The sequence below is a fragment of the Triticum dicoccoides genome, chromosome 5B (assembly GCF_002162155.2).
Source record: "Triticum dicoccoides isolate Atlit2015 ecotype Zavitan chromosome 5B, WEW_v2.0, whole genome shotgun sequence".
Classification (NCBI taxonomy): Eukaryota; Viridiplantae; Streptophyta; class Magnoliopsida; order Poales; family Poaceae; genus Triticum; species Triticum dicoccoides.
Window position 1 is genome coordinate 658,673,987 of NC_041389.1, and position 25,471 is coordinate 658,699,457.

Below are 25,471 nucleotides of genomic sequence, written 5' to 3' on the forward strand. Positions count from 1 at the left end.
GAGAATTGCCTTAAGAGGCTGCATTGTACTTCTGCCGCGAGAGCCGCTGTATGTTCCTCCGTTCGGAGAGAACGTTCAGTGTTTCCGTTGACCGTGATGAGTCCTCGAGGGCCTGGCATCTTGAGCTTGAGGTATGCATAGTGTGGCACCGCGTTGAACTTTGCGAATGCGGTACGTCCGAGCAGAGCATGATATCCGCTGCGGAGCGGAACTATGTCGAAGATTAACTCCTCGCTTCGGAAGTTATCCGGGGATCCGAAGACCACTTCCAGTGTAACTGAGCCTGTACAATTGGCTTCTACACCTGGTATGACGCCTTTAAAGGTCATCTTGGTAGGTTTAATCCTTGAGGGGTCGATGCCCATTTTGCGCACTGTATCCTGATAAAGCAGGTTCAGGCTGCTGCTGCCGTCCATCAGAACTCTGGTGAGGTGAAATCCATCGACGATTGGGTCTAAAACCAATGCGGCGAATCCGCCGTGACGGATGCTGGTGGGGTGGTCCCTTCGGTCAAAAGTGATCGGGCAGGAGGACCATGGGTTGAACTTCGGGGCAACTGGCTCCATCGCGTATACATTCCTGAGTGCACGCTTCCGCTCCCTTTTGGGTATGTGTGTTGCGTATATCATGTTCACCGTCCGCACCTGTGGGGGAAAACCCTTCTGTCCTCTATTGTTCGGCGGTCGGGTCTCTTCCTCATCATTGCTATGCAGCCCCTTGTCATTGCTCTCAGCAATTAACTTGCCTGCCTGCTTGAATACCCAACAGTCCATGTTGGTATGGTTGGCTGGCTTTTCGGGGGTGCCGTGTATCTGGCACGAGCGGTCGAGTATTCGGTCCAAATTGGACGGACCCGGAGTAGTTCTTTTGAATGGCTTTTTTCGCTGACCGGGTTTAGAGCCTCTGAATCCGGCATTGACTGTCGTATCCTCACTGTTATCGCCGTTAATGCGGTGTTTGTTTTTGTTGCGATGCGACCTGCCATTACGGTCCTTGATATCCGAACTGCTAGAATTTTTGCTGAGGTTGTTGCTGCGTGCTAGCCAGCTGTCCTCACCTGTGCAGAAGCGGGTCATGAGTGATGTGAGGGCTGCCATGGATTTCGGCTTTTCCTGTCCCAGGTGCCGGGCAAGCCACTCGTCGCGGATGTTATGCTTGAAGGCCGCGAGGGCCTCGGCATCCGGACAGTCGACGATTTGGTTTTTCTTGGTTAAGAACCGTGTCTAGAATTGTCTGGCCGATTCGTCTGGCTGCTGAATTATGTGGCTTAGGTCATCTGCGTCTGGTGGTCGCACATACGTGCCTTGGAAGTTATCGAGGAATGCGGCTTCCAGGCCCTCCCAACTCCCGATTGACTCTGCTGGCAAGCTGTTAAGCCAATGCCGGGCTGGTCCTTTAAGTTTGAGTGGGAGATATTTGATGGCGTGAAGATCGTCACCGCAGGCCATGTGGATGTGGAGGAGATAGTCCTCGATCCAAACCGCGGGGTCTGTTGTGCCATCATAAGATTCAATATTGACGGGTTTAAACCCTTCGGGGATTTGATGATCCATTACTTCGTCTGTGAAGCATAGTGGGTGTGCGGCGCCTCTATACTGGGCGATATCACGACGGAGCTCAAGAGAGTTTTGTCTATTTTGTTTGGCCCGTCCGGACTTACTGTGTCCGGCGCGGCGGCCGTCGTCATGTGTCACGGGGCGCCCACGCGATCCTTAGATCGATCTTGATTGTCTTGCCTTATCCTCCAATATGTCCCGCAAGTCCGAAGCGTTCCCCTGTGGCCTTGTGCTTTTCGAGCGATGCCGGAGTACGGTTCTGGTGAAGGGCCTACAGGCCTCTCTGTCGCGACCATGGGGTGGTCGGTCAGCCGTATTGTCTGCTGGTGACGCAGGTTCATACGCCTCCTCCTCTAATCGGGGGAGCAGCTTGCGTTTAGGGTAACTTTTGGAGGGGCGTTCGAGCTCATGCTCTTCGGCCGCGAGGACTTCAGTCCATCTGTCGGCTAGCAGATCTTGATCAGCTCTAAGCTGTTGCTGCTTTTTCTTGAGGTTGTTTGCCGTGGCCATAAGCCTGCGTTTAAAACGCTCTTGTTCGACGGGATCCTCAGGCACGACGAATTCGTCGTCGTCGATGCTTGCCTCGTCTCCGGAGGGAGGCATGTAGTCCTCTACCTCTTCTTCTGCCGCTCTCTCATGAGGGCTGGCATCTCCGTCCTCCTGTGCTGAATCTTGCTGGAGTGGGTTCTCTTCGGCACTATCTGGGGTGTTATTATCTCCGGTGCCGGAATCTTCATTCTTGCTGTGGCGGGATTTAGAGCGGCGCCGCTGACGCCGGCGCTTGGGCTGTTTCTTGGAGGGATCATCCTCCGCTATTCCTTCGCCATTCCCATCCTTTGGGATATCCACCATGTATATGTCATATGAAGAGGTGGCTTTCCAGTGCCCGGTGGGCACTGGTTCTTGTTCGTCTTCGGCATCGTCGTCCATACCGTCGAGGTCCTCGGAGTCGTAGTCTAGCATGTCAGTTAGATCGTCGACAGTGGCTATCAAGTGGGTGGTGGGTGGGCTTTGAATTTCTTCATCGTCCGCATCCCAACCGTCCTGACCACAGTCCGGCCAGGGCTCTCCTGATAACGAGAGGTACTTTAGCGAACTCAAGATGTCGCCAAAAGGTGAGTGTTGAAAAACGCCGCGGTGAACTCCATGATAGGCGCCCAATCGGATTCGACCGGAGGGGGCGCGGGAGGTTCGGAGTCCGGCGAGGAGTCCGGCACCTCGGAGTCATGAGCTTTATGAGGGACAAGATCAGTGTTCGGCTCTATCGCCGTAGAGGTTGCAGCCCCCGAGGCGGTGTCTAGCCATCCGTCCTCGATCTGCGCAGCCGGCTCCGAATCGAAGATCGGAGCGAGCTCGAGTGCGGCCTCCAGGGTATTGTCCGGCTGCAGAGCTAAATCATGCCCATCGTGCAGTGCGGCACGCTCGGCTGTGGCTCGAATCCATCGAGGATCAAGTCCCCGCGGATGTCAGCCGTGAAGTTCAGACTTCCAAATCTTACCTGACAGCCAGGGGCGTAGCCTTCGATCTGCTCCAGTTGGCCAAGCGAATTGGCCCGCAGTGTGAAGCCGCCGAATACGAAGATCTGTCCGGGGAGGAAGGTCTCACCCTGGACTGCATTGTTGTTGATGATCGAAGAAGCCATCAAGCCTATCGGTGATGACACAGAGGAACTCTCAATGAAAGCACCAATGTCGGTGTCAAAACCGGCGGATCTCGGGTAGGGGGTCCCGAACTGTGCATCTAGGCGGATGGTAACAGGAGACGAGGGACACGATGTTTTTACCCAGGTTCGGGCCCTCTTGATGGAGGTAAAACCCTACGTCCTGCTTGATTAATATTGATGATGTGGGTTACAAGAGTAGATCTACCACGAGATCAAGGAGGCTAAACCCTAGAAGCTAGCCTATGGTATGATTATTGTTCGTCCTACGAACTAAAGCCATCCGGTTTATATAGACACCGGAGAGGGCTAGGGTTACACAGAGTCGGTTACAATGGTAGGAGATCTACATATCCGTATCGCCAAGCTTGCCTTCCACGCCAAGGAAAGTCCCATCCGGACACGGGACAAAGTCTTCAATCTTGTATCTCAATAGTCTTGGAGTCCGGCCGATGATGATAGTTCGGCTATCCGGACACCCCCTAGTCCGGGACTCCCTCAGTTGCCATACCACTCAGGTGTGGAACATGTCCTCGTGGACCTACGAAGTTCAGTAGTAACTTGATCCGAAGTACCTTGATCATCATCATTAATTTCCTCTCTAGTCGGTGCAGGCACCACAGGAACATCTTCCTGAGCTGCGCTACTTACTGGTTCAAGAGGTAGTACTTCATCAAGTTCCACTTTCCTCCCACTTACTTCTTTCGAGAGAAACTCTTTCTCCACAAAGGACCCATTCTTGGCAACAAAGATCTTGCCTTCGGATCTGAGGTAGAAGGTATACCCAATGGTTTCCTTAGGGTATCTTATGAAGACGCATTTTTCCGACTTGGGTTCGAGCTTTTCAGGTTGAAGTTTCTTGACATAAGCATCGCATCCCCAAACTTTTATAAACGACAGCTTAGGTTTCTTCCCAAACCATAATTCATACGGTGTCGCCTCAAAGGATTTAGATGGTGCCCTATTTAAAGTGAATGTAGTTGTCTCTAGAGCATATCCCCAAAATGATAGGGGTAAATCGGTGAGTGACATCATAGATCGCACCATATCCAATAGTACACTGAGGTGTTCCAGGCGGCGTGAGTTGTGAAACGATTCCACATTTCCTTAAGTGCGTACCAAATTCGTGACTTAAATATTCTCCTCCACGATCTGATTGTAAGAACTTTATTTTTCGGTCACGTTGATTCTCTACCTCATTATGAAATTCCTTGAACTTTTCAAAGGTCTCAGACTTGTGTTTCATCAAGTAGACATACCCATATCTACTTAAGTCATCAGTGAGAGTGAGAACATAACGATAGCCACCGCGAGCCTAAACGCTCATTGGACCGCACACATTAGTATGTATAATTTCCAATAAGTTGGTTGCTCGCTCCATTGTTTCGGAGAACGGAGTCTTGGTCATTTTACCCATGAGGCATGGTTCTCACGTGTCAATGATTCGAAATCAAGAGACTCCAAAAGTCCATCTGTGTAACATCACGTTCGAGATATGTGTGACCAAGGCGGCAGTGCCACAGATATGTGGGACTATCATTATCAATCTTACATCTTTTGGTATTCACACTATGAATATGTGTATCATCACGTTCGAGATTCATTAAGAATAAACCATTGACCAGCGTGGCATGACCATAAAACATATCTCTCATATAAATAGAACAACCATTATTCTCGAATTTAAATGAGTAGCCATCTCATATTAAACGAGATCCAGATACAATGTTCATGCTCAAAGCTGGCACTAAATAACAATTATTGAGGTTTAAAACTAATCCCGTAGGTAAATGTAGAGCTAGCGTGCCGACGGCGATCACATCGACCTTGGAAACATTCCCGACGCGCATCGTCACCTCGTCCTTCGCCAGTCTCCGCTTATTTCGCAGCTCCTATTTTGAGTTACAAATATGAGCAACCGCACCGGTATAAAATACCCAGGAGCTACTACGAGTACTGGTAAGGTACACATCAATTACATGTATATCACATATACCTTTAGTGTTGTCGGCCTTCTTGTCCGCTAAGTATTTGGAGCAGTTCCGCTTCCAGTGTCTGCTTCCCTTGCAATAAAAGCACTCAGTCTCAGGTTTGGGTCCATTCTTTGGCTTCTTCCCGGCAACTGGCTTACCGGGCGCGGCAACTCCCTTGCTGTCCTTCTTGAATTTCTTCTTACTCTTGACTTTCTTGAAACTAGTGGTTTTATTGACCATCAACACTTGATGTTCCTTTTTGATTTCCACCTCCACTAATTTCAGCATTGAAAATACTTCAGGAATAGTTTTCACCATCCCCTGCATATTATAGTTCATCACAAAGCTCTTGTAGCTAGGTGGGAGCGACTGAAGGATTCCGTCAATGACCGCCTCGTCCGGGAGGTTAATGTCCAGTTGGGACAAGCGGTTGTGCAACCCAGACATTTTGAGTATGTGCTCACTGACAGAACTATTTTCCTCCATCTTACAACTGTAGAACTTGTCGGAGACTTCATATCTCTCGACCCGGGCATGAGCTTGGAAAACCATTATCAGCTCTTCGAACATCTCATATGCTCCGTGTTGCTCAAAATGCTTTTGGAGCCCCCGTTCTAAGCTGTAAAGCATGCCGCACTGAACGAGGGAGTAATCATCAGCACGCGACTGCCAAGCGTTCATAAAGTCTTGGTTCTTTGGGATGGGTGCTTCACCTAGCGGTGCTTCTAGGACATATGCTTTGTTGGCAGCTATGAGGATGATCCTCAGGTTCCGGACCCAGTCCATATAGTTGCTGCCATCATCTTTCAGCTTGGTTTTCTCTAGGAATGCGTTGAAGTTGAGGTTGACATGAGCGTGGGCCATTTGATCTACAAGACATTTTGCAAAGGGTTTTTAGACTAAGTTCATGATAATTAAGTTCATCTAATCAAATTATTTAATGAACTCCCACTCAGATTAGACATCCCTCTAGTCATCTAAGTGATACATGATCCGACTCAACTAGACCGTGTCCGATCATCACGTGAGACGGACTAGTCATCATCGGTGAACATCTCCATGTTGATCGTATCTTCCATACGACTCATGTTCGACCTTTCGGTCTCTTGTGTTCCGAGGCCATGTCTGTACATGCTAGGCTCGTCAAGTCAACCTAAGTGTTTTGCATGTGTAAATCAGTCTTACACCCGTTGTATGTGGATGTTGGAATCTATCACACCCAATCATCACGTGGTGCTTCGAAACAACGAACTTTCGCAACGGCGCACAGTTAGGGGGAACACTTTCTTGAAATTATTGTGAGGGATCATCTTATTTACTACCGTCGTTCTAAGCAAATAAGATGCAATAAACATGATAAACATCACATGCAATCAAATAGTGACATGATATGGCCAATATCATATTGCTCCTTTGATCTCCATCTTCGGGGCGCCATGATCATCTTCGTCACCGGCATGACACCATGATCTCCATCATCATGATCTCCATCATCGTGTCTCCATGAAGTTGTTCGCCAACTATTACTTCTACTACTATTGCTAACGTTTGGCAATAAAGTAAAGTAATTACATGGCGTTTATTCATTGACACGCAGGTCATACAATAATTAAGACAACTCCTATGGCTCCTGCCGGTTGTCATACTCATCGACATGCAATCGTGATTCCTATTACAAGAACGTGATCAATCTCATACATCACATATATATCATTCATCGCAACCTTTTTGGCCATATCACATCACAAGGCATATGCTGCAAAAACAAGTTAGACGTCCTCTAATTGTTGTTGCATGTTTTTACGTGGCTGCAATAGGGTTCTAGCAAGAATGTTTCTTACCTACGTAAAACCACAACATGATATGCCAATTTATATTTACCCTTCATAAGGACCCTTTTCATTGAATCCGATCCGACTAAAGTGGGAGAGACAGACACCCGCTAGCCACCTTATGCAACTAGTGCATGTCAGTCGGTGGAACCTGTCTCACGTAAGCGTACGTGTAAGGTCAGTCCGGGCCGCTTCATCCACGATGCCGCCGAAACAAGATAAGACTAGTAGTGGCAAGAAAATTGACAACATCTACGCCCACAACAAGATTGTGTTCTACTCGTGCATAGAAACTACGCATAGACCTAGCTCATGATGCCACTGTTAGGGAACATTGCAGAAAATAAAAAAATTCTACGCTTCACCAAGATCAATCTATGGAGTCATCTAGCAACGAGAGAGAGGAGTGCATCTACATACCCTTGTAGATCGCGAGCGGAAGTGTTCAAGAGAATGGGGTTGAGGGAGTCGTACTCGTCGTGATCCAAATCACCGAAGATCCTAGTGCCGAATAGACGGCACCTCCGCGTTCAACACACGTACGGTTGGGGAAGACATCTCCTCCTTCTTGATCCAGTAACGGGGAAGGAGAGGTTGATGGAGATCCAGCATCATGACGGTGTGGTGGTGGAAGTAGCGGTGATCTCGGCAGGGCTTCGCCAAGCTCAGCGAGAGGGAGAGGTGTTACGGGGGGAGAGGGAGGCGACAGGGACTAGGGTGCGGCTTCCCTCCCTCCTCCCTCTTTATATAGGGGTCCTGGGGGCGCCGGCCCCCTAGAGATCTAATCTCAAGGGGGGGCGGCGGCCAAGGGGGGGGGGACTTGCCCCCCAAGCCAAGTGGGGCGCCCCCCACCCCTAGGGTTTCCAACCCAAGGCGCAGGGGGAGGTCCAAGGGGGGGCGCACCAACTCACCAGGGGCTGGTTCCCTTCCCTCTTCAGCCCACGGGGCCCTCCGGGATAGGTGGTCCCACCCGGTGGACCCCCGGTACCCTTCCGGTGGTCCCGGTACAATACCGGTGACCCCCGAAACTTTCCCGGTGGCCGAAACTGGACTTCGTATATACAATTCTTAACCTCCGGACCATTCCAGAACTCCTCGTGACGTCCGGGATCTCATCCAGGACTCCGAAAAACTTTCGGGTTACCGCATACTAATATCTCTACAACCCTAGCGTCACCGAACCTTAAGTGTGTAGACCCTACAGGTTCGGGAATCACGCAGACATGACTGAGACAGCTCTCCGGCCAATAACCAACAGCGGGATCTGGATACCCATGTTGGCTCCCACATGTTCCACGATGATCTCATCGAATGAACCACGATGTCGAGGATTCAAGTAATCCCGTATACAATTCCCTTTGTCAATCGGTACGTTACTTGCCCAAGATTCGATCGTCGGTATCCCAATACCTCGTTCAATCTCCTTACCTGCAAGTCACTTTACTCGTACCGTAATGCATGATCCCGTGACCAAACACTTGGTCACATTGAGCTCATTATGATGATGCATTACCGAGTGGGCCCAGAGATACCTCTCCGTCATACGGAGTGACAAATCCCAGTCTCGATCCGCGTCAACCCAACAGATACTTTCGGGGATACCTGTAGTATACCTTTATAGTCACCCAGTTACGTTGTGATGTTTGGTACACCCAAAGCACTCCTACGGCATCCGGGAGTTACACGATCTCATGGTCTAAGGAAATGATACTTTACATTGGAAAAGCTCTAGCAAACGAACTACACGATCTTGTGCTATGCTTAGGATTGGGTCTTGTCCATCACATCATTCTCCTAATGATGTGATCCTGTTATCAATGACATCCAATGTCCATAGTCAGGAAACCATGACTATCTGTTGATCAACGAGCAAGTCAACTAGAGGCTCACTAGGGACATGTTATGGTCTATGTATTCACACATGTATTATGATTTTCGGATAACACAATTATAGCATGAATAATAGACAATTATCATGAACAAGGAAATATAATAATAATCATTTTACTATTGCCTCTAGGGCATATTTCCAACAGGTCTATCTTTTATCATATAAGCTTTCAATCTACTTTTATTTGCATCTTTACTTTTTGCATCTATGTTATAAAATACCAAAAATATATTTATCTTATCATACTATCTCTATCAGATCTCACTTTCGCAAGTGGCCGTGAAGGGATTGACAACCCCTTTATTGCGTTGGTTGCGAGTTCTTTGTTTGTTTGTGTAGGTGCGTGGGACTTTTGAGGAGCCCCCTACTGGATTGATACCTTGGTTCTCAAAAAGTGAGGGAAATACTTACGCTACTATTGCTGCATCACCCTTTCCTCCTCAAGGAAAACCAACGCAAGCTCAAGACCTAGCAAGAAGGATTTCTGGCGCCGTTGCCGGGGAGGTCTTCGCTCAAGTCAAGACATACCAAGTACCCATCACAAACTCATCTCCCTCGCATTTACATTATTTGCCATTTGCCTCTCGTTTTCCTCTCCCCCACTTCACCCTTGCCGTTTTATTCGCCCTCTTTTTCCCAATCTTCTCTCTCTCCCTTTTTCGCTTGCCTTTTTCTGTTTGCTTGTGTGTTGGATTACTTGTTGCCATGGCACAAGATAATACCAAATTGTGTGATTTCTCCAATACCAATAATAATGATTTCCTTAGTACTCTGATTGCTCCTCTTAATGATGTTGAGTCTTGTGAAATCAATACTGCTTTGCTGAATCTTGTTCTAAAAGATCAATTCGCCGGCCTTCCTAGTGAAGATGTCGTTACTCATCTAAACAACTTTGTTGATTTGTGTGATATGCAAAAGAAGAAAGATATGGATAATGATATTGTTAAATTGAAGTTATTTCTGTTTTCACTTAGAGATCGTGCTAAAGTTTGGTTTTCGTCTTTGCCTAAAAATAGTATTGATTCTTGGAACAAGTGCAAAGATGCTTTTATCTCTAAGTATTTTCCTTCTGCTAACATTATCACTCTTAGGAACGATATTATGAATTTTAAACAACTTGATCATGAGCATGTTGCCCAATCTTGGGAAAGAATGAAATTGATGATTCGCAATTGCCCTACTCATGGTTTGAATTTATGGATGATCATACAAAAATTTTATGCCGGTTTGAACTTTGCTTCTAGAAATCTTTTAGATTCGGCCGCGGGAGGCACGTTTATGGAAATCACGTTAGGAGATGCTACAAAACTTCTTGATAATATTATGGCTAATTATTCTCAATGGCACACTGAAAGATCTTCTAGTAAAAAAGTGCATGCTATAGAAGAAATCAATGTTTTGAGTGGAAAGATGGATGAACTTATGAAGTTGTTTGCTACTAAAAATACTCCTCTTGATCCCAATGATATGCCTTTGTCTACTTTGATTGAGAATAATAATGAATCTATGGATGTTAATTTTGTTGGTAGGAATAGTTTTGGAAACAATGCTTATAGAGGAAACTTTAATTCTAGACCGTTCCCTAGTAATTCCTCTAATAATTATGGAAATTCCTACAATAATTCTTATGGTAATTTTAATAATATGCCCTCTGATTTTGAGAATAGTGTGAAAGAATTTATGATTTCTTAAAAGAATTTTAATGCTTTGCTTGAAGAAAAATTGCTCAAAGTTGATGATTTGGCTAGGAACGTTGATAGACTTTAGCTTGATGTTGATAGACTTTAGAAGGCGTCCAAAGAATTCGGAGTTTTTAGATCTTGATGCTAAATTTGGTAAAAGTGGGATTGGAGAGGTCATGACTTTAAATAGTATTGAACCCACTATCTCGGATTTCAAGGAATTTGATTATGATAATTGTTCTTTAGAAGGTTGTATTTCCTTGTTGCAATCCGTTGTTAATTCTCCTCATGCTTGTAGTCCAAATAAAGCTTTTACCAAACTTATCGTTGATGCCTTGATGCAATCTTATGATGAAAAACTTAATGTGGAAGTTTCTATACCTAAAAAACTTAATGATGAGTGGGAACCTACTATAAAGATTAAAATTAAAGATCATCAGTGTTTTGCTTTGTGTGATTTGGGTGCTAGTGCTTCCACGATTCCGAAAAATTTATGTGATATTCTAGGTTTCCATGATCTTGATGATTGCTCTTTAAATTTGCACCTTGCGGATTCCACCATTAAAAAGCCAATGGGAAGGATCAATGATGTTCTCATTGTTGAAAATAGAAATTTGGTGCCGGTAGATTTTATCGTTCTTGATATAGATTGCAATCTTTCGTGTCCTATTATACTTGGTAGACCCTTCCTTAGAATGATTGGTGCAATTATTGATATGAAGGAAGGGAATATTAGATTCCAATTTCCATTAAAGAAAGGCATGGAGCACTTTCCAAGAAAGAAAGTCAAATTACCTTATGAATCTATCATGCGAGCTACTTATGAATCAAGTGCCAAAGATGGCACTACTTAGATCTATCTTCGCTTTTATGCCTAGCTAGGGGCGTTAAACGATAGCGCTAGTTGGGAGGCAACCCAATTTTATTTATGTTTTTTGTTTTTGTTTCTGTTTCGTAATAAATTTTTGCATCTACCTTCTGTTTAGATGTGTTTTTATGTTTTAATTAGTGTTTGTGCCAAGAAGAACCTATAGCATAACCTATGATGATAGTTAATTTGATTCTGCTGAAAAACAGAAACTTTGCGTGCACGAATTTAATTTTGTTAAATCACAGAAACGTGCTTTTGCTTTGATTATTTTTGCTGATGATCAATAGACAAATTTTCCAGGACTTCCTATTTTGGTAGGATTTTTAGAGTTCCATAAGTTTGCGTTAGTTACAGATTGCTACAGACTGTTCTGTTTTTGACAGATTATGTTTTTCGTGTGTTGTTTGCTTATTTTGATGCATCTATGGCTAATATTAAGTGGTATGAACCATAGAGAACTTGGAATACAGTAGGTTTAACACAAAAATAAATAAATAATGAGTTCATTACAGTACCTTATGTGGTGGTTTTGCTTTCTTTCACTAACGGAGCTTATAAGATTTCCTGTTGAGTTTTGTGTTGTGAAGTTTTCAAGTTTTGGGTAAAGCTTTGATGGACTATGGAATAAGGAGTGGAAAAAGCCTAAGCTTGGGTATACCCAAGGCTCCCCAAGATATTCAAGAATATCCAAAAGCCTAATCTTGGGGATTCCCCGGGAAGGCATTCCCTCTTTCGTCTTCGTTCATTGGTAACTTTACTTGGAGCTATATTTTTATTCGCCACATGATATGTGTTTTGCTTGGAGCGTCGTGTATGATATTAGTCTTTGCTTTTTAGTTTACCACAATCATCCTTGCTGTACACACCTTTTGGGAGAAGCCCACTTGATTAGAATTTATTAGAATATGCTATGTGCTTCACTTATATCTTTTGAGCTTGATAGTATTTGCTCCAGTGCTTCACTTATATTTTTTAGAGCACGGCGGTGGCTTAATTTTGTAGAAATTGCTAGTCTCTCATGCTTAACTTATATTATTTTGAGAGTCTCTTAGAACAGCATGGTATTTGCTATGGTTATGAATTTGGTCCTAGAATGATGAGCATCCAAGTTGGGTATAATAAAAACTATCATAGAAAGTGCATTAAACACTAGGATCAATAGATGCTTGATAATTGTTTTGAGATATAAAGGTAGTAATGTTAGAGTCATGCTAGTGGGTAATTATGAAATTGAGAAATACTTGTGCTGAAGTTGGCAAGTCCCGTAGCATGCACATATGGTAAAAGTTGTGTGACAAATTTGTTGCATGAGGTGCTCTTTTGATTGTCTTCCTTATGAGTGGAAGTCGGGGACGAGCGATGGTCTTTTCCTACCAATCCATCCCTCTAGGGGCATGCGTAGTAGTACTTTGCTTCGAGGGCTAAGTAGACTTTTGCAATAAGTATATGAGTTCTTTATGACTAATGTGAGTCCATGGATATACGCACACTCATCCTTCCACTTAGATAGTCTCTATTATATCGTGCAACTTTCGCTGGTATCATGCACCCATTATTTACCTTCCTCAAAACAGACACCATACCTACCTATTATGGCATTTCCATAGCCATTCTGAGATATATTGCCATGAAACTTTCCACTGTTCCGTTTATTATGACACGCTCCATCATTGTCATATTGCTCTTTGCATGATCATGTAGTTGACATCGTATTTGTGGCAAGGCCACCTTCATAAATTTTCATACATGTCACTCTTGATTCATTGCATATCCCGGTACACCACCGGAGGCATTCATATAGAGTCATATCTTGCTCTAGTTTTGAGTTGTAATTCTTGAGTTGTAAATCAATAAAAGTGTGATGACCTTCATTATTAGAGCATTGTCCCAGTGAGGAAAGGATGATGAAGACTATGATTCCCCCACAAGTCGGGATGAGACTTCGGACTTTACAAAAAGAAAAAAAAAAGAGAAAGGCCAAAAAGAAAAAGAAAAAAAGAAAGGCCAAAGAAAAAAAGAGAAAAAGAAAAAAAAGAAAAAAAGAAAAAAAAAGAAATAATAATAATAATGAGAGAAAAAGAGAGAAGGGACAATTGCTACTATCTCTTTTCCACACTTGTGCTTCAAAATAGCACCATGATCTTCACGATAGAGAGTCTCCTATGTTGTCACTTTCATATACTAGTGGGAATTTTTCATTATAGAACTTGGCTTGTATATTCCAATGATGGGCTTCCTCAAAATGCCCTAGGTCTTCGTGAGCAAGCAAGTTGGATGTACACCCACTTAGTTTCTTTTGTTGAGCTTTCATACATTTATAGCTCTAGTGCATCCGTTGCATGGCAATCCCTACTCACTCACATTGATATCTATTAATGGGCATCTCCATAGCCCATTGATACGCCTAGTAGATGTGAGACTATCTTCTCCCTTTTTGTCCTTACAACCACCACCATATACCACCATAGTGCTATGTACATGGCTTGGCTCATGTATTGCGTAAGAGTTGAAAAAAGCTGAAGTGCGTTAAAAAGTATGAACCAATTGCTCGGCTCGTCATCGGGGTTGTACATGATGGGAGTATTTTGTGTAATGAAAATGAAGCATGGCCTAACTATATGATTTTGTAGGGATAAGCTTTCTTTGGCTATGCTATTTTGATAGGACATGATTATTTGTTACTTGTTAGTATGCTTCGAAGTATTTTTATGTTTTATAAGCTTTTATCTTGAATCATTTGGATCTGAACAATCATGCCACAATAAAGAAAATTACATTGAGAATTATGCTAGGTAGCATTCCACATCAAAAATTCTGTTTTTATCATTTACCTACTCGAGGACGAGCAGGAATTAAGCTTGGGGATGCTTGATACGTCTCCAACGTATCTATAATTTTTTATTGTTCCATGCTATTATATTACCCCTTTTGGATATTTATGGGCTTTATTTTACACAATTATATCATTTTTGGGACTAACCTACTAACCGGAGGCCCAGCCCATATTGCTGTTTTTTTGCCTATTTCGGTATTTCGAAGAAAAGGAATATCAAACGGAGTCCAAACGGAATGAAACCTTCGGGAGCGTGATTTTTGGAACGAATGTGATCCGGAGAACTTGGAGTGCAAGTCAAGAAGCAATCGAGGCGGCCAGGAGATAGAAGGGCGTGCCCACCCCTCCTAGGCGCGCCCCCTGTCTCCTGGGCCCCACGAGCGGCCACCGACGTACTTCTTCCTCCTATATATACCCTCGTACCCCGAAAACATCCTGGGAGCCAACGAAAAACAATTTCCACCGTCGTAACCTTCTGTATCCGCGAGATCCCATCTTGGAGCCTTCGCCGGCGCTCCGCCAGAGGGGGAATCGACCACAGAGGGCTTCTACATCAACACCATAGCCCTTCCGATGAGTTGTGAGCAGTTTACCACAGACCTTCGGGTCCATAGTTATTAGCTAGATGGCTTCTTATCTATTTTTGGATCTCAATACAATGTTCTCCCCCTCTCTTGTGGAGATCTATTCGATGTAAACTCTTTTTGCGGTGTGTTTGTCGAGATCCGATGAATTGTGGGTTTATGATCAAGTTTATCTATGAAAAATATTTGAATCTTCTCTGAATTCTTTTATGTATGATTGATTTATCTTTGCAAGTCTCTTCGAATTATCAGTTTGGTTTGGCCTACTAGATTGATCTTTCTTGCCATGGGAGAAGTGCTTAGCTTTGGGTTCAATCTTGCGGTGTCCTTACCCAGTGACAGAAAGGGTTGCAAGGCACGTATTGTATTGTTGCCATCGAGGATAAAAAGATGGGGTTTATATCATATTGCATGAGCTTATCCCTCTACATCATGTCATCTTTCTTAATGCATTACTCTGTTCTTATGAACTTAATACTCTAGATGCATGCTGGATAGCGGTCGATGTGTGGAGTAATAGTAGTAGATACAGGCAGGAGTCGGTCTACTTGTCGCGGACGTGATGCATATATACATGATCATGCCTAGATAATCTCATAATTATTCGCTTTTTTATCAATTGCTCGACAGTAATTTGTTCACACACCGTAATACTTATGCTCTTGAGAGAAGCCACTAGTGAAACCTATGGCCCCCGGGTCTATCTTTTATCATATAAGCTTTCAATCTACTTTTATTTGCATCTTTACTTTTTGCATCTATATTATAAAATACTAAAATTATATTTATCTTATCATACTATCTCTATCAGATCTCATTTTTGCAAGTGGCCGTGAAGGGATTGACAACCCCTTTATTGCGTTGGTTGCGAGTTCTTTGTTTGTTTGTGTAGGTGCGTGGGACTTTTGAGGAGCCTCCTACTGGATTGATACCTTGGTTCTCAAAAACTGAGGGAAATACTTACGCTGTTATTGCTGCATCACCCTTTCCTCTTCAAGGAAAACCAACGCAAGCTCAACATGTAGCAGAGCCTGCCCGCGCTACTACTGCCATGTACTTGTAGCGTGGGTTACATGCCATTGCTATTGATAATTAATTGTAGCATGGGCCGCTTACCCACCGCTACTACTAGGCATCTACCTATAAGGTATTTCCTAGTAGTGTCACCTGTAACACGGTGATCATAACGACAACTTACAGTTTCATCGGGAAGTTTTACAAGTCACCGGATAGCTCGGGAGTGGGATTTTCTCCTCGGCCATGGAGAGATATTCTTAGGGCCCTCTCGGTGTGGTGGCATCGATCATCGTCTAGGTAGACACACGCGATTTCGTCACGGGGATGCCGGAAGATAATAACGAGAAAGAAGAACAAAACCGGTAACGAGGATTTCGGTATAATGAGCATGGTGATGACTCAGGAGGATACCGATGCATCCCGGGTTTTGTGAAGTATCAAGAAGAAAAGGGAACATCACATGATAACAAAACGTTCACTCGAATATCATCCATGCATTCACAGAACCAATATAGGCATCCACGGTCCAGCTATAGGTAACTAGACAAACGGTTCATCCATGTCTGTGAGTTATCGAACCTACGGGGTCACAAGCTTAAGGCAATCACGATCTACTGAGTGTTAGTAGGACAAGAGTCATGAGAATATATTTGTGGAATTATGTCATGAATATTCATAATTGTTCCGAGAGGATCCGGAAGCGTTTTGGGGTCACCGGAAGGGATTCCGTGAGTATTAGGTAATACCGGGTATTACCTATAAATTATATATAGGTGGAAAAGTTTCCTGAGATGTTAAAATATATATAATAGTCTAGAAGTATTTAGAACATTTTATATTTAATTTAAATATCAATGGGCCTAAAAAGGCCAAGAGGTGGAAGGCAACTTGGGCCAAAAAGGCCCAAGTGGGAAAGTGCCTCCTTCCCTAAGGAAGGAGAGGAGTGAGACTCCTCCTCCCCTAGGACGGTGCACAAGGGGGATTCCTTTCCCCTTGGTGGCAGCCCTCCCTCTCCCTACAAGCATCTTTTACGAATCAATTCCTTTTTTGAATGTACAATTTTTTTAGGAGATCAGTATGTCTGGAATCACGGGAGAACGTTCTTTTGCTGATATTATTACCATTATTCGATGATGGGTTATTCATAGCATTATATATACATGAGGATTTGGCCCTTTTGGACATACGAGTTTTGCAGCTTCCTCTAGTTCTTCTAGTTCTAGTTCTAGTTGGTCCTAATTGACTAATTAGAGCTAGGCTAATCCTCTTGTCCTCATAATTAGAAGCCCCGTGTGGTTCTAATCTCCCCCCTCTAATTCTCCGACGATGATTAGCTCTGAACCGTGAAGCGCTGTCGGATCGTGAAGACCGCACGCTTGCAAACAAGTAGAGAAGTTGTGGTTTCAATCTTCGATTCGAGGGACTGTTCATGGGTGGTACGAGGAATCGTTCATGGACGGATCAAGGGACTCCAAGTACGATCTACATCAACACATTCTTCTTCCACTGCAACTCGGTGACGGTAACGATCGTGATCCCAACCCGTTATACATATTCATATTGATCCTGGGTGACCGTAGGTGTGGATTTTTTTTTGTTTTCTACTACGTTTCCCAACATTTGAATGGTATGCTACGCAAATTTTGGCGGGGTAGCAAGAACGGAGAACGGAAGGTGGCTTGGCTTTCATGGTCTGGGATGACACAACCAAAGAATACGTGGGCTGGGTTTTAGAGATGTTGACCTCTTCAACTTAGTGATGCTAGCAAAACAAGCTTGAATACTTTTGCAAGATCAGAGTTCGCGTACCAGCCTCAAGGCTGCTTATTACCCAAACTTAGATTTGTTGAAAGCTGAACTGGGATCAGCACTGAGCCAAGTTTGGCGTGCTATACTTGAGGGCAGAGACACCTCAAGCTCGGGCTGATAAAACAAATCGCTACCGAGGAGAAAACAAGATTATGTGATGATATTTGGGTTCCTAGAGACTTCAATCTTAGGCTAATTGTGGCAAAGTCAGCGAACCCTCCAGAGATGGTGAGTGATTTAGTCCAAAGTGCAACAAGAAGATGGGTTACATCTGTTTTGGATGATCACTTTATTGATATGAACAAAGAGATGATAAGAAAAATTCATATTAGCTCAAGGTAAGATGACTTTTGGGCATGGCATTACGAGAAACACGGTAATTTCTCCATTAGATCGGCATACCGGATGCTTGTGGGCATTAAGAAACAGAGAGAGGATCGGCTTGAGCATTGACCAAGCAACTCGAACATGAGCAAGATCAAAAAAATCTTGGTGCGGCTGTTGCATGTCCGTATTCCTACCAAGGTGCAGATGTTCATATGGAGGCTAGCAAAGATGTCTATCCCTACAGGAGAGGTCCATGTTCATAGGAATATGGCCAGTGATGATATCTGCCCAATTTGCAATGCGGCCTCGGACACATGGCGACATGCACTGCTTGAATGCAGCATGTCGAGGGCTGTGTGGGTTATTAGCTGACGAAGAGATGTTGGAATATGTTATCATGAACCGAACAGATGATGCCGGGCTCTAGCTTTTCTTACTGTTTGACACGATGAAACAATATGAGCTAGGAATGGTGCTATTTACTCTATGGGCTATATGGTGGGTGAGGCGTCCGGCAATACATGATGAGAATTCTATATCCACACACAAGTTCATCACAAAGTATCTAGAAGAGATTGATGTTGCAGTGAAACTGAAGAGAGTAGGAGAACGATCGAGGTGGAGTAGGAGATGGATTCCGTCGGAGACTGGATGGTGTAAAATAATTGTGGATGGAGGGCTTTCACGAGATGGCCGAAGAGGAGCAGCAGCAGCTGTTTGCCGCGATGAGTTTGGACATTATTTGGGTGGTTTCGTAGTCGTTTTGGAAGGCCAGACAGATCCATCATGTTTGGAAGCTATATAGCCCAAGATCTGCACGTTATGTTGGTGAAGCTTGCTTCTTCTTTTTTTCTTTTTCTTTTTCAAAAAAAAAACTGTACGTAGCAGGCAAAATATACGCTGTCTCCGCCCTGCTCCAGCCTCAGTTGGAAATAATCACGATTAGGTGTCCCTGTCCGGTACGGACCTGCTCGTAGCCTTAACCGAATCAGCTCTGTACTAGTACGTAGATAGATCAGGCACTATATATATCTGTAGTAGCTCCCCCTGTAATCACGAAGGCTGCCTTTTTTGCCATCAACTCGATCGTGCTCCTGCGTCGTGCGTACGTATATGCATCAAGCCGGCGGGCGGCTCTACGCTTGTGAGCTTCGGGAGGATAGCTTCTACATACTGCTCTGTTGTGTGCTCAGGCATTTTTTGATCCGAAGGTAATCCAGACGTGACTGCATCATCGACATCATCGGAAAGTACGAGTCAGGGCTCCGCCAACATCCCCCTAGTCACGAGATGAAGACATGTAAGACGGCATCTATGTGCACCCCAGCGGAGGAGTCTCAAGCCATACATGTGTTTGATATCTTGGGTTACAGCAAGCACAAGGGCATGGGCCACCATGTGGACAGCCACATACGCTCACGGGTTTTCTCTGTCGGCGGCCATGACTGGGTAATCTTCTTCTTCCCTGACGGTTATACTGAATATGACCTGGATTACATCTCAGCTTTTCTCGTGCTTTGGAGCAACAACACTAAAGTCCGGGCGTCCTGCGATATGAGGCTGGTTGATCAGTACACCGGATTCTCATCTTCGGTGCATAAAACAGGACCTAGAATTTTCAATTCTGGTGATATTAGCAAGTTTGCTCCACAGACTACTTGTTTCATAACGCACAATGAGATCGAGGGATCCGCGTACCTTAGGGATGATCGCCTGACGATCGAATGCGTCGTCACTGTTTTCCACAAACCACATGTTACCGAAACAAAATCATTCCCTAAAATCGGCATGCCACCAGCTGACATGACCGAGGATGTTGCCAAGCTGTTGGAAGAGAAGAAGGGATTCGATGTCAGTTTTATTGTCGCGGGAGAGACCATTGAAGCCCATAGGTTTGTTCTCGCTATGCGGTCACCTGTTTTCAAAGCAGAGCTCTATGGGTCGATGCAGGAGGCGAAGTCGAGGCAATGCATAACCATCAAGGACATGCAAGCTGCTGTTTTCAAGGCCCTGCTCCATTTCATCTATACGGACTCTTTGCCTAGCCGTGAGGATACTGAGATGGCTCGGCTTCTACTAGTGGCTGCAGACAGATATGCAATGGATAGGCTCAAGCTGGTTTGCCAAAGCATACTTTGTGAGGATCTGAACAAGGACACTGTGGCAATCACATTAGCTTTAGCTGACCAACATAACTGTCACCAGCTTAAGGACGCTTGTCTTGAATTTATCGAATTATCAAATTTCACGGATGCTTTGGTGGCTACACAACGGTTAAAAGATATCAAGAAGACTTGCCCATCTTTCATAGTGGAGGAATTGGAGAAGAGAAAAAAGCTTCGTAAAGCATAAGCAGCTACAAAAGGTAGATCAGCTAAATCTTTCATACCAATTCGTCGTAGGAATGATCAGGCCATTGTTAGATGAATCTAAGACTGGTTAGGAGAGATATATGATGTCATGAAAGTTCCCCTAATCAACCCGTCCAGAACTGAACTTTTTATTTCTCCGCAACTGTGTAACACTTGCTCTTAATCTTCTGCCAAAATTTCCTTTTTGTGTGCAACCTTTATTGAACATTTGATTCCCAGATGGTTACACCTATGGCATGTACATGTTCTTTGCTTATCCAATCTTTAAAACTTGTGCCAGATTCAATCCAATTCAATGGCGGGATTACATGTGTCATACGAGTGACTCAAAGTCACAGCTACTATGGATCAAACCCCCGCTCCCTCCTCCGTGCCTGCCCCTCTCGCCAAACTCCGGCCGGGTTTAGAACTCGAGAATATTTTGCAAAGTTTTAACTGAAACTGAATCAGTCGAACATGTAAGGTAGAACTAGAGCGCCAGAAAACATATGACTTATTGGCATCGAAGGAGGGTATACTAAAGTCACTGGACATAGTTGACCACAGATGAGCAGATGAGGGGAGAATCCTCGGGCGACTCTGCGGGCGCCGGCCGGTCGTCCCCGACGCCTCCAATCCGGCCGGAGCCGCCGCCGCCAACTACGGCGGTTGGGGACGGGTTTGCCCTTGGGAAGGAGAGTTCCTCTCCCCCGCTCCGTCCGCCGTCACGTGGAGCGGATCCTCCGAGGCCGTCGCCCCGGCGGCTCGCGCCGGATGCGATCCATGATGCGTGCTGGCCGGTTTCGGAGGCGGCGCCCGATCTCCCCCATTCCTCGTTTTCCAGCCCGGATCCATCGACGGCGGATCGGGATTGAGATTTTCTGAATCATTCGAAATGGCATGTACGTTTTCAGGAATTTAGTAAGGAGGGGCGATGGGTGAAGGGCCTGATCTACTCGCACCCGTCACGTTGGATGACGATCCGCGATGAAGAAGGAGACATTTTGGCCGGACGACATCTCAACGTTGGCGAAGATATTGCTATTGGTAAGAGTTTATTTATCGATCTTTACCATATAGAGGTTCTTGAGCGTATGCAGGCACCCAGAGAATGCGTTGAGCAAATCGAGTTCGTGGATGTTGAGCAAATCGAGTTCGTGGATCTTACGAAGGACGCCGAGGAGCCCAAGCCTGCAAAGCGGGTTGGGGGTCGTTTTTGGATTCTAGCTGATGATGATGAAGATGATGATGATGATCTGCCGGAAGCGCCGGTGCGGTTACCATCTACTCTAGCTGTTGCTACATCTACCTCGGAGTCTATACCAAAGGTGAGTTCTAAGAGATCGGGTTCGTTGGTCACTCCGGTTCCTTCGCAGAAAGCAAAGGTGAAACCATGGAGGGGACCGTTGCCTAAGGATGGGCCGTCGGGCATCACTTTGTCAGATTTTTTCCGTCTCGAGTGTTGGACGAGAGTGACTAGGCGGAAGAAAAAAGATGGTCCGATGGTGTCTCAGAGATTGCCGGCGGTGGCCGAGCCATGTGACATCCGGGCGGCCAGATCTGAGCGTTTGAATGAGATTTTGGGCTTAGTTGGGCTGCCGGAGGGTGACTGCGACGTTGGCTTGGTCAGTACCGGGCTTGAGGCCCAGGGGGCTGGCCAGGCGAACGGCGCTGAGGGGGCTAGTGACGTGCATGAGGGGGCCTCGGATCGGTCGCCTCTACATGCACGTACCCTCTCTCCCCATCCGACTGTCGTTGCTAGGGTTCGGCGTCGCGGGCGGGTTGGATTTCCTTCGGCCCCCTCGCGCCGTTCTTCGTTGGGTTTGGCCGGAGCTGACCGGCACCCGCCTCTGTTTTTTTGTCGGCTCGCCATGCCGCCCAAACCTCCGCCGCCGCGGGTGCCAGCAGTGGCGAGAAGCCAGACCGGAGCCACGGGCGGCTCGGCCACGCCGGCTGCGGGCGCTGCTGCGCCGGCCGCGCGTGCGGCTCCTCCGCCCCGGGCGGTTCCGCCGCCGCCTAGGGCTGTTCCTCTGCCGCCTCGGGCGGCGCCTCCTCCGCCGCCGGCTAGGGCCCCGCCCCCGCCATCGCAGCAGCCTAGGGCTGAGCCGCAGCCATACCAAAGGCCGTGGCCGCGGTAAATGGCGGACGGGCGCGGTGGTCCTGGCCAAGGTCCGCTAGGCCGTGGGGTTGGGGAGTCGCCGGGTGATGGTCGGAATCCCACGCGTGGCCAGTGGGGCGATGACGGGTACGATGCCTACGGTGCTGGCCTGCATCGGGGTTCTTTGTCCTCCGGCGGTGGCCGGGGTTCTGCTTGGTCGGACAACGGCAATGCCAGCCAAGGTTTTCAGGGTCCCCTCGGTAACTTTGTGGAGGGGGCAGTCTCTCCTAATAACCGCTCTTTCCGGGGCCGATTCCGCGGAGGTCGGGGCGGGAACAGCGTAACTATCCGCCTAGGCATCCGAAAACTATGGTTGAGACTGAGGTGGTGGCCGACGGAGGACTGGTTCTACCGCAGGTGGCGGTGGAGACGGTTCAAGCCCTGGCCGAAGTCACGTTGCCGGAGCCTATGCAGTCTGGTGATTCTGCTTCTGAGCATGGTACGGATAAGTCAGAGGCCGACAAGCTGTCCAAATGGGCGGCAAAGAAGAAGAAGCTTACTTGTTTTCGTTGTGGTGACACGGGACACTTTATGGCTGAGTGCACTGCGGAATTATGTGATCTGTGCCGGAAACCTAAGCACTCCGCTGCCGAGTGTCCTCTTTTGCTTGGGCCTAAGCCTTCTGTTCAGATCTATGGGGTCTGCTGCTCGGAGTTGATGTTCTTCGAGTCTCCCAGTGTGGCACCTTTGGCCCCAGCGGTTGAGACTTCTTTCCCAGGGGTGGTGAAGGTAGTTCATGGACCGTTGACCGAGGTGCAAATTATTCAGCAGCTGCGGGAACTCGCTCCGGGTAATTTTCAGTGGTTGTTGCTCAAACTAAATGATACATCTTACGAAGTTGATTTCCCGTCTAAGGAGGATCAGTTGCGAATCCTTAAGTTCGGTATGAGCAGGGTTACAGGCACTAGTTTTGTGTTGCAGTTTGATGAGTGGAAAAAGAAGGAGCCGCAAGGCACGCCGTTGAGGCAGATTTGGGTTCGTTTCTTCGGGGCGCCATCGGATCCCCTGGACAGCTTCTTGGTGACGTGGAGTTTGGGGTCTTTGATTGGCAAGACGGTTCAGGTGGATATGCCATTCACTCGGGCCAATGGTGTGGCTCGTTTACTTGTCGGTGTTACTAATATTGAGTTCTTGCCGAACGTGGTGCCTTGGACGTATGATGGTGTTCTCTATCAGCTGGATGTTCTATACGAGGATCCTAATTTGTTCGATGAGTTTGAGGATGACAATCCTATGGACACGTCTGAGGGAGGAGGTGCACCGGGAAACCAGGATGATTCGGCTATGGGGGATGATGATGGGGCCAAGGAGTCGTTCGCCCGTCTAGTTCTAGTGATATTGCCCCTGCTCGGTCTTCTGGTGTGGCTCCGGCGTCCACCTTGCAGCTTGGGTCTTTGGGACCGTTCTCTGCACCGCCCAGGCTTCGGGGTGTCTATCCGGGTGCCGTGGATCCCGTGGCCCCCCTTTGTGCGCCGGCAATTCTTGAGTTGGGAGATACCGAGGGGCAGGTGGCCCTTCCCTCGTCTCCTACCTCTCTGGCGGCTTCCGGGGATGGTGCTGCTCTGCCTGCCATGGCTAAAGGTGACGGCCAGGAGGTCCAGTCCCCAGTGATGCCGGCGCCGATTGCGCCGGCGATTGGCTCGGCGTTGTTCTCCATGTCGTCACGCACGGGTGGAGGGGTGGCTGTGCGGGGCACCGTCGCCACACTATGCCCCGATGCGGTGGACGGGTCAGGTGGCGCGCCCGTCTCTTCGGATCCATCTCTGGAGCACCGCGCGAGGGTCTCCCCGGTCCTTGCTGTCGGCGGGTCGCCCGTGGACAGGCCGCGGGAGGTGTCGTCTGGAGGCTCTCCTGCCCCGGTGGCTACGGCCCGGGGTTCTGCTGTTGGGGGACGGGCAGGAGGCCTTTCCCCTAGCAGGGTTTCTCGCGAGGAGGTCATCGCTTTTGGCGGTATCCCGGATCCCGTCTCCCAGGGGAGGCGGGTCAGTGGGAGGCTGCAGGAGAAGCCGGACGTTGATGACATGCAGCTGAGGTGTGCTTTGAGAGCTGCTAAGTTGCACAACGTCGAGATCTCCTCTGGTATGTCGGTTAATAAGTCGAATTCCATTTTGCATTTTACTAAAGATGAAATTGTTCACAATGCAAATCACTTAGGAGTTTCGCTTGGTAACAATGATTTTGAGGTATCTAGGTCGGTTAACGACATTCTTGACTTAGAGGCTGATCGCGCGATAGATATGATCCGTCACATTGCTGCTGTTAAACCTATGAACGATTCGGAGATAGATGCGCTTGGGGTTAGGGTGCTTCATGGCTTGTGTGCCGATCTTGATCCTGCATTACCCGAAACGGAGGAGGACACCATTCCTGAGGTGTCTCTTCATGTAGATGAGGCCGTGGAGATAGAAGCTGAGATTGAGTGTGCGGATCAGGCTGATGGTCACATTAAGCCAAAACGGACTTGGAAGCGGAAGGTTTATCCAGTCTCGGCAGCGCGCAGGAGTGCTCGGATCCGTTCTGCAAAAAAAAATCGATGAATTATGAGAGGCATTTTCTGGAATAGCAGAGGTCTTAGAGACTTGGCTAAAAGAAGGTTTCTAGCGGAGGCTACTCTCGAACATCAGTTAGATTTTATTGCTTTGTCTGAGATTGGAAGAAGCAACTTCACTTCACAATTTCTTGCCACTTTGTCTGGAGGGGTAGATTTTGACTGGCATTGCCTCCCCCCTCGAGGAAGATCCGGCGGGGTTTTACTTGGGGTTAAGTGCGAGACGTTGGAAGTTCGGAGTGTAGTTTTGGGGGATTTTGCTGTCAAGTTTCGAGTTAGAACTAAGGCAGTCGAGTTTGATTGGGCTTTGGTGGCGGTGTATGGAGCTGCGCAGCCAGAGCTCAAGCCAGACTTTTTGGCGGATCTGGTTCATATTTGT

At 46.7% G+C, this 25,471-nt stretch overlaps 1 protein-coding gene across 1 annotated transcript; it reads left to right on the plus strand.

Annotated features, from left to right (window-relative positions):
- The first annotated feature begins 19,325 nt into the window (after positions 1 to 19,325).
- LOC119306902 (BTB/POZ and MATH domain-containing protein 1-like) lies at positions 19,326 to 20,387 on the plus strand. The gene has a single exon (XM_037582998.1). It carries the CDS (start codon positions 19,326 to 19,328, stop codon positions 20,385 to 20,387), a length of 1,062 nt encoding a protein of 353 aa, XP_037438895.1.
- Positions 20,388 to 25,471: the final 5,084 nt, after the last annotated feature.

Bases quoted from the DNA above. Each gene is read 5' to 3' on its own strand.
- LOC119306902 (XM_037582998.1), top strand. From the start codon at position 19,326: ATGAAGACATGTAAGACGGCATCTATGTGCACCCCAGCGGAGGAGTCT.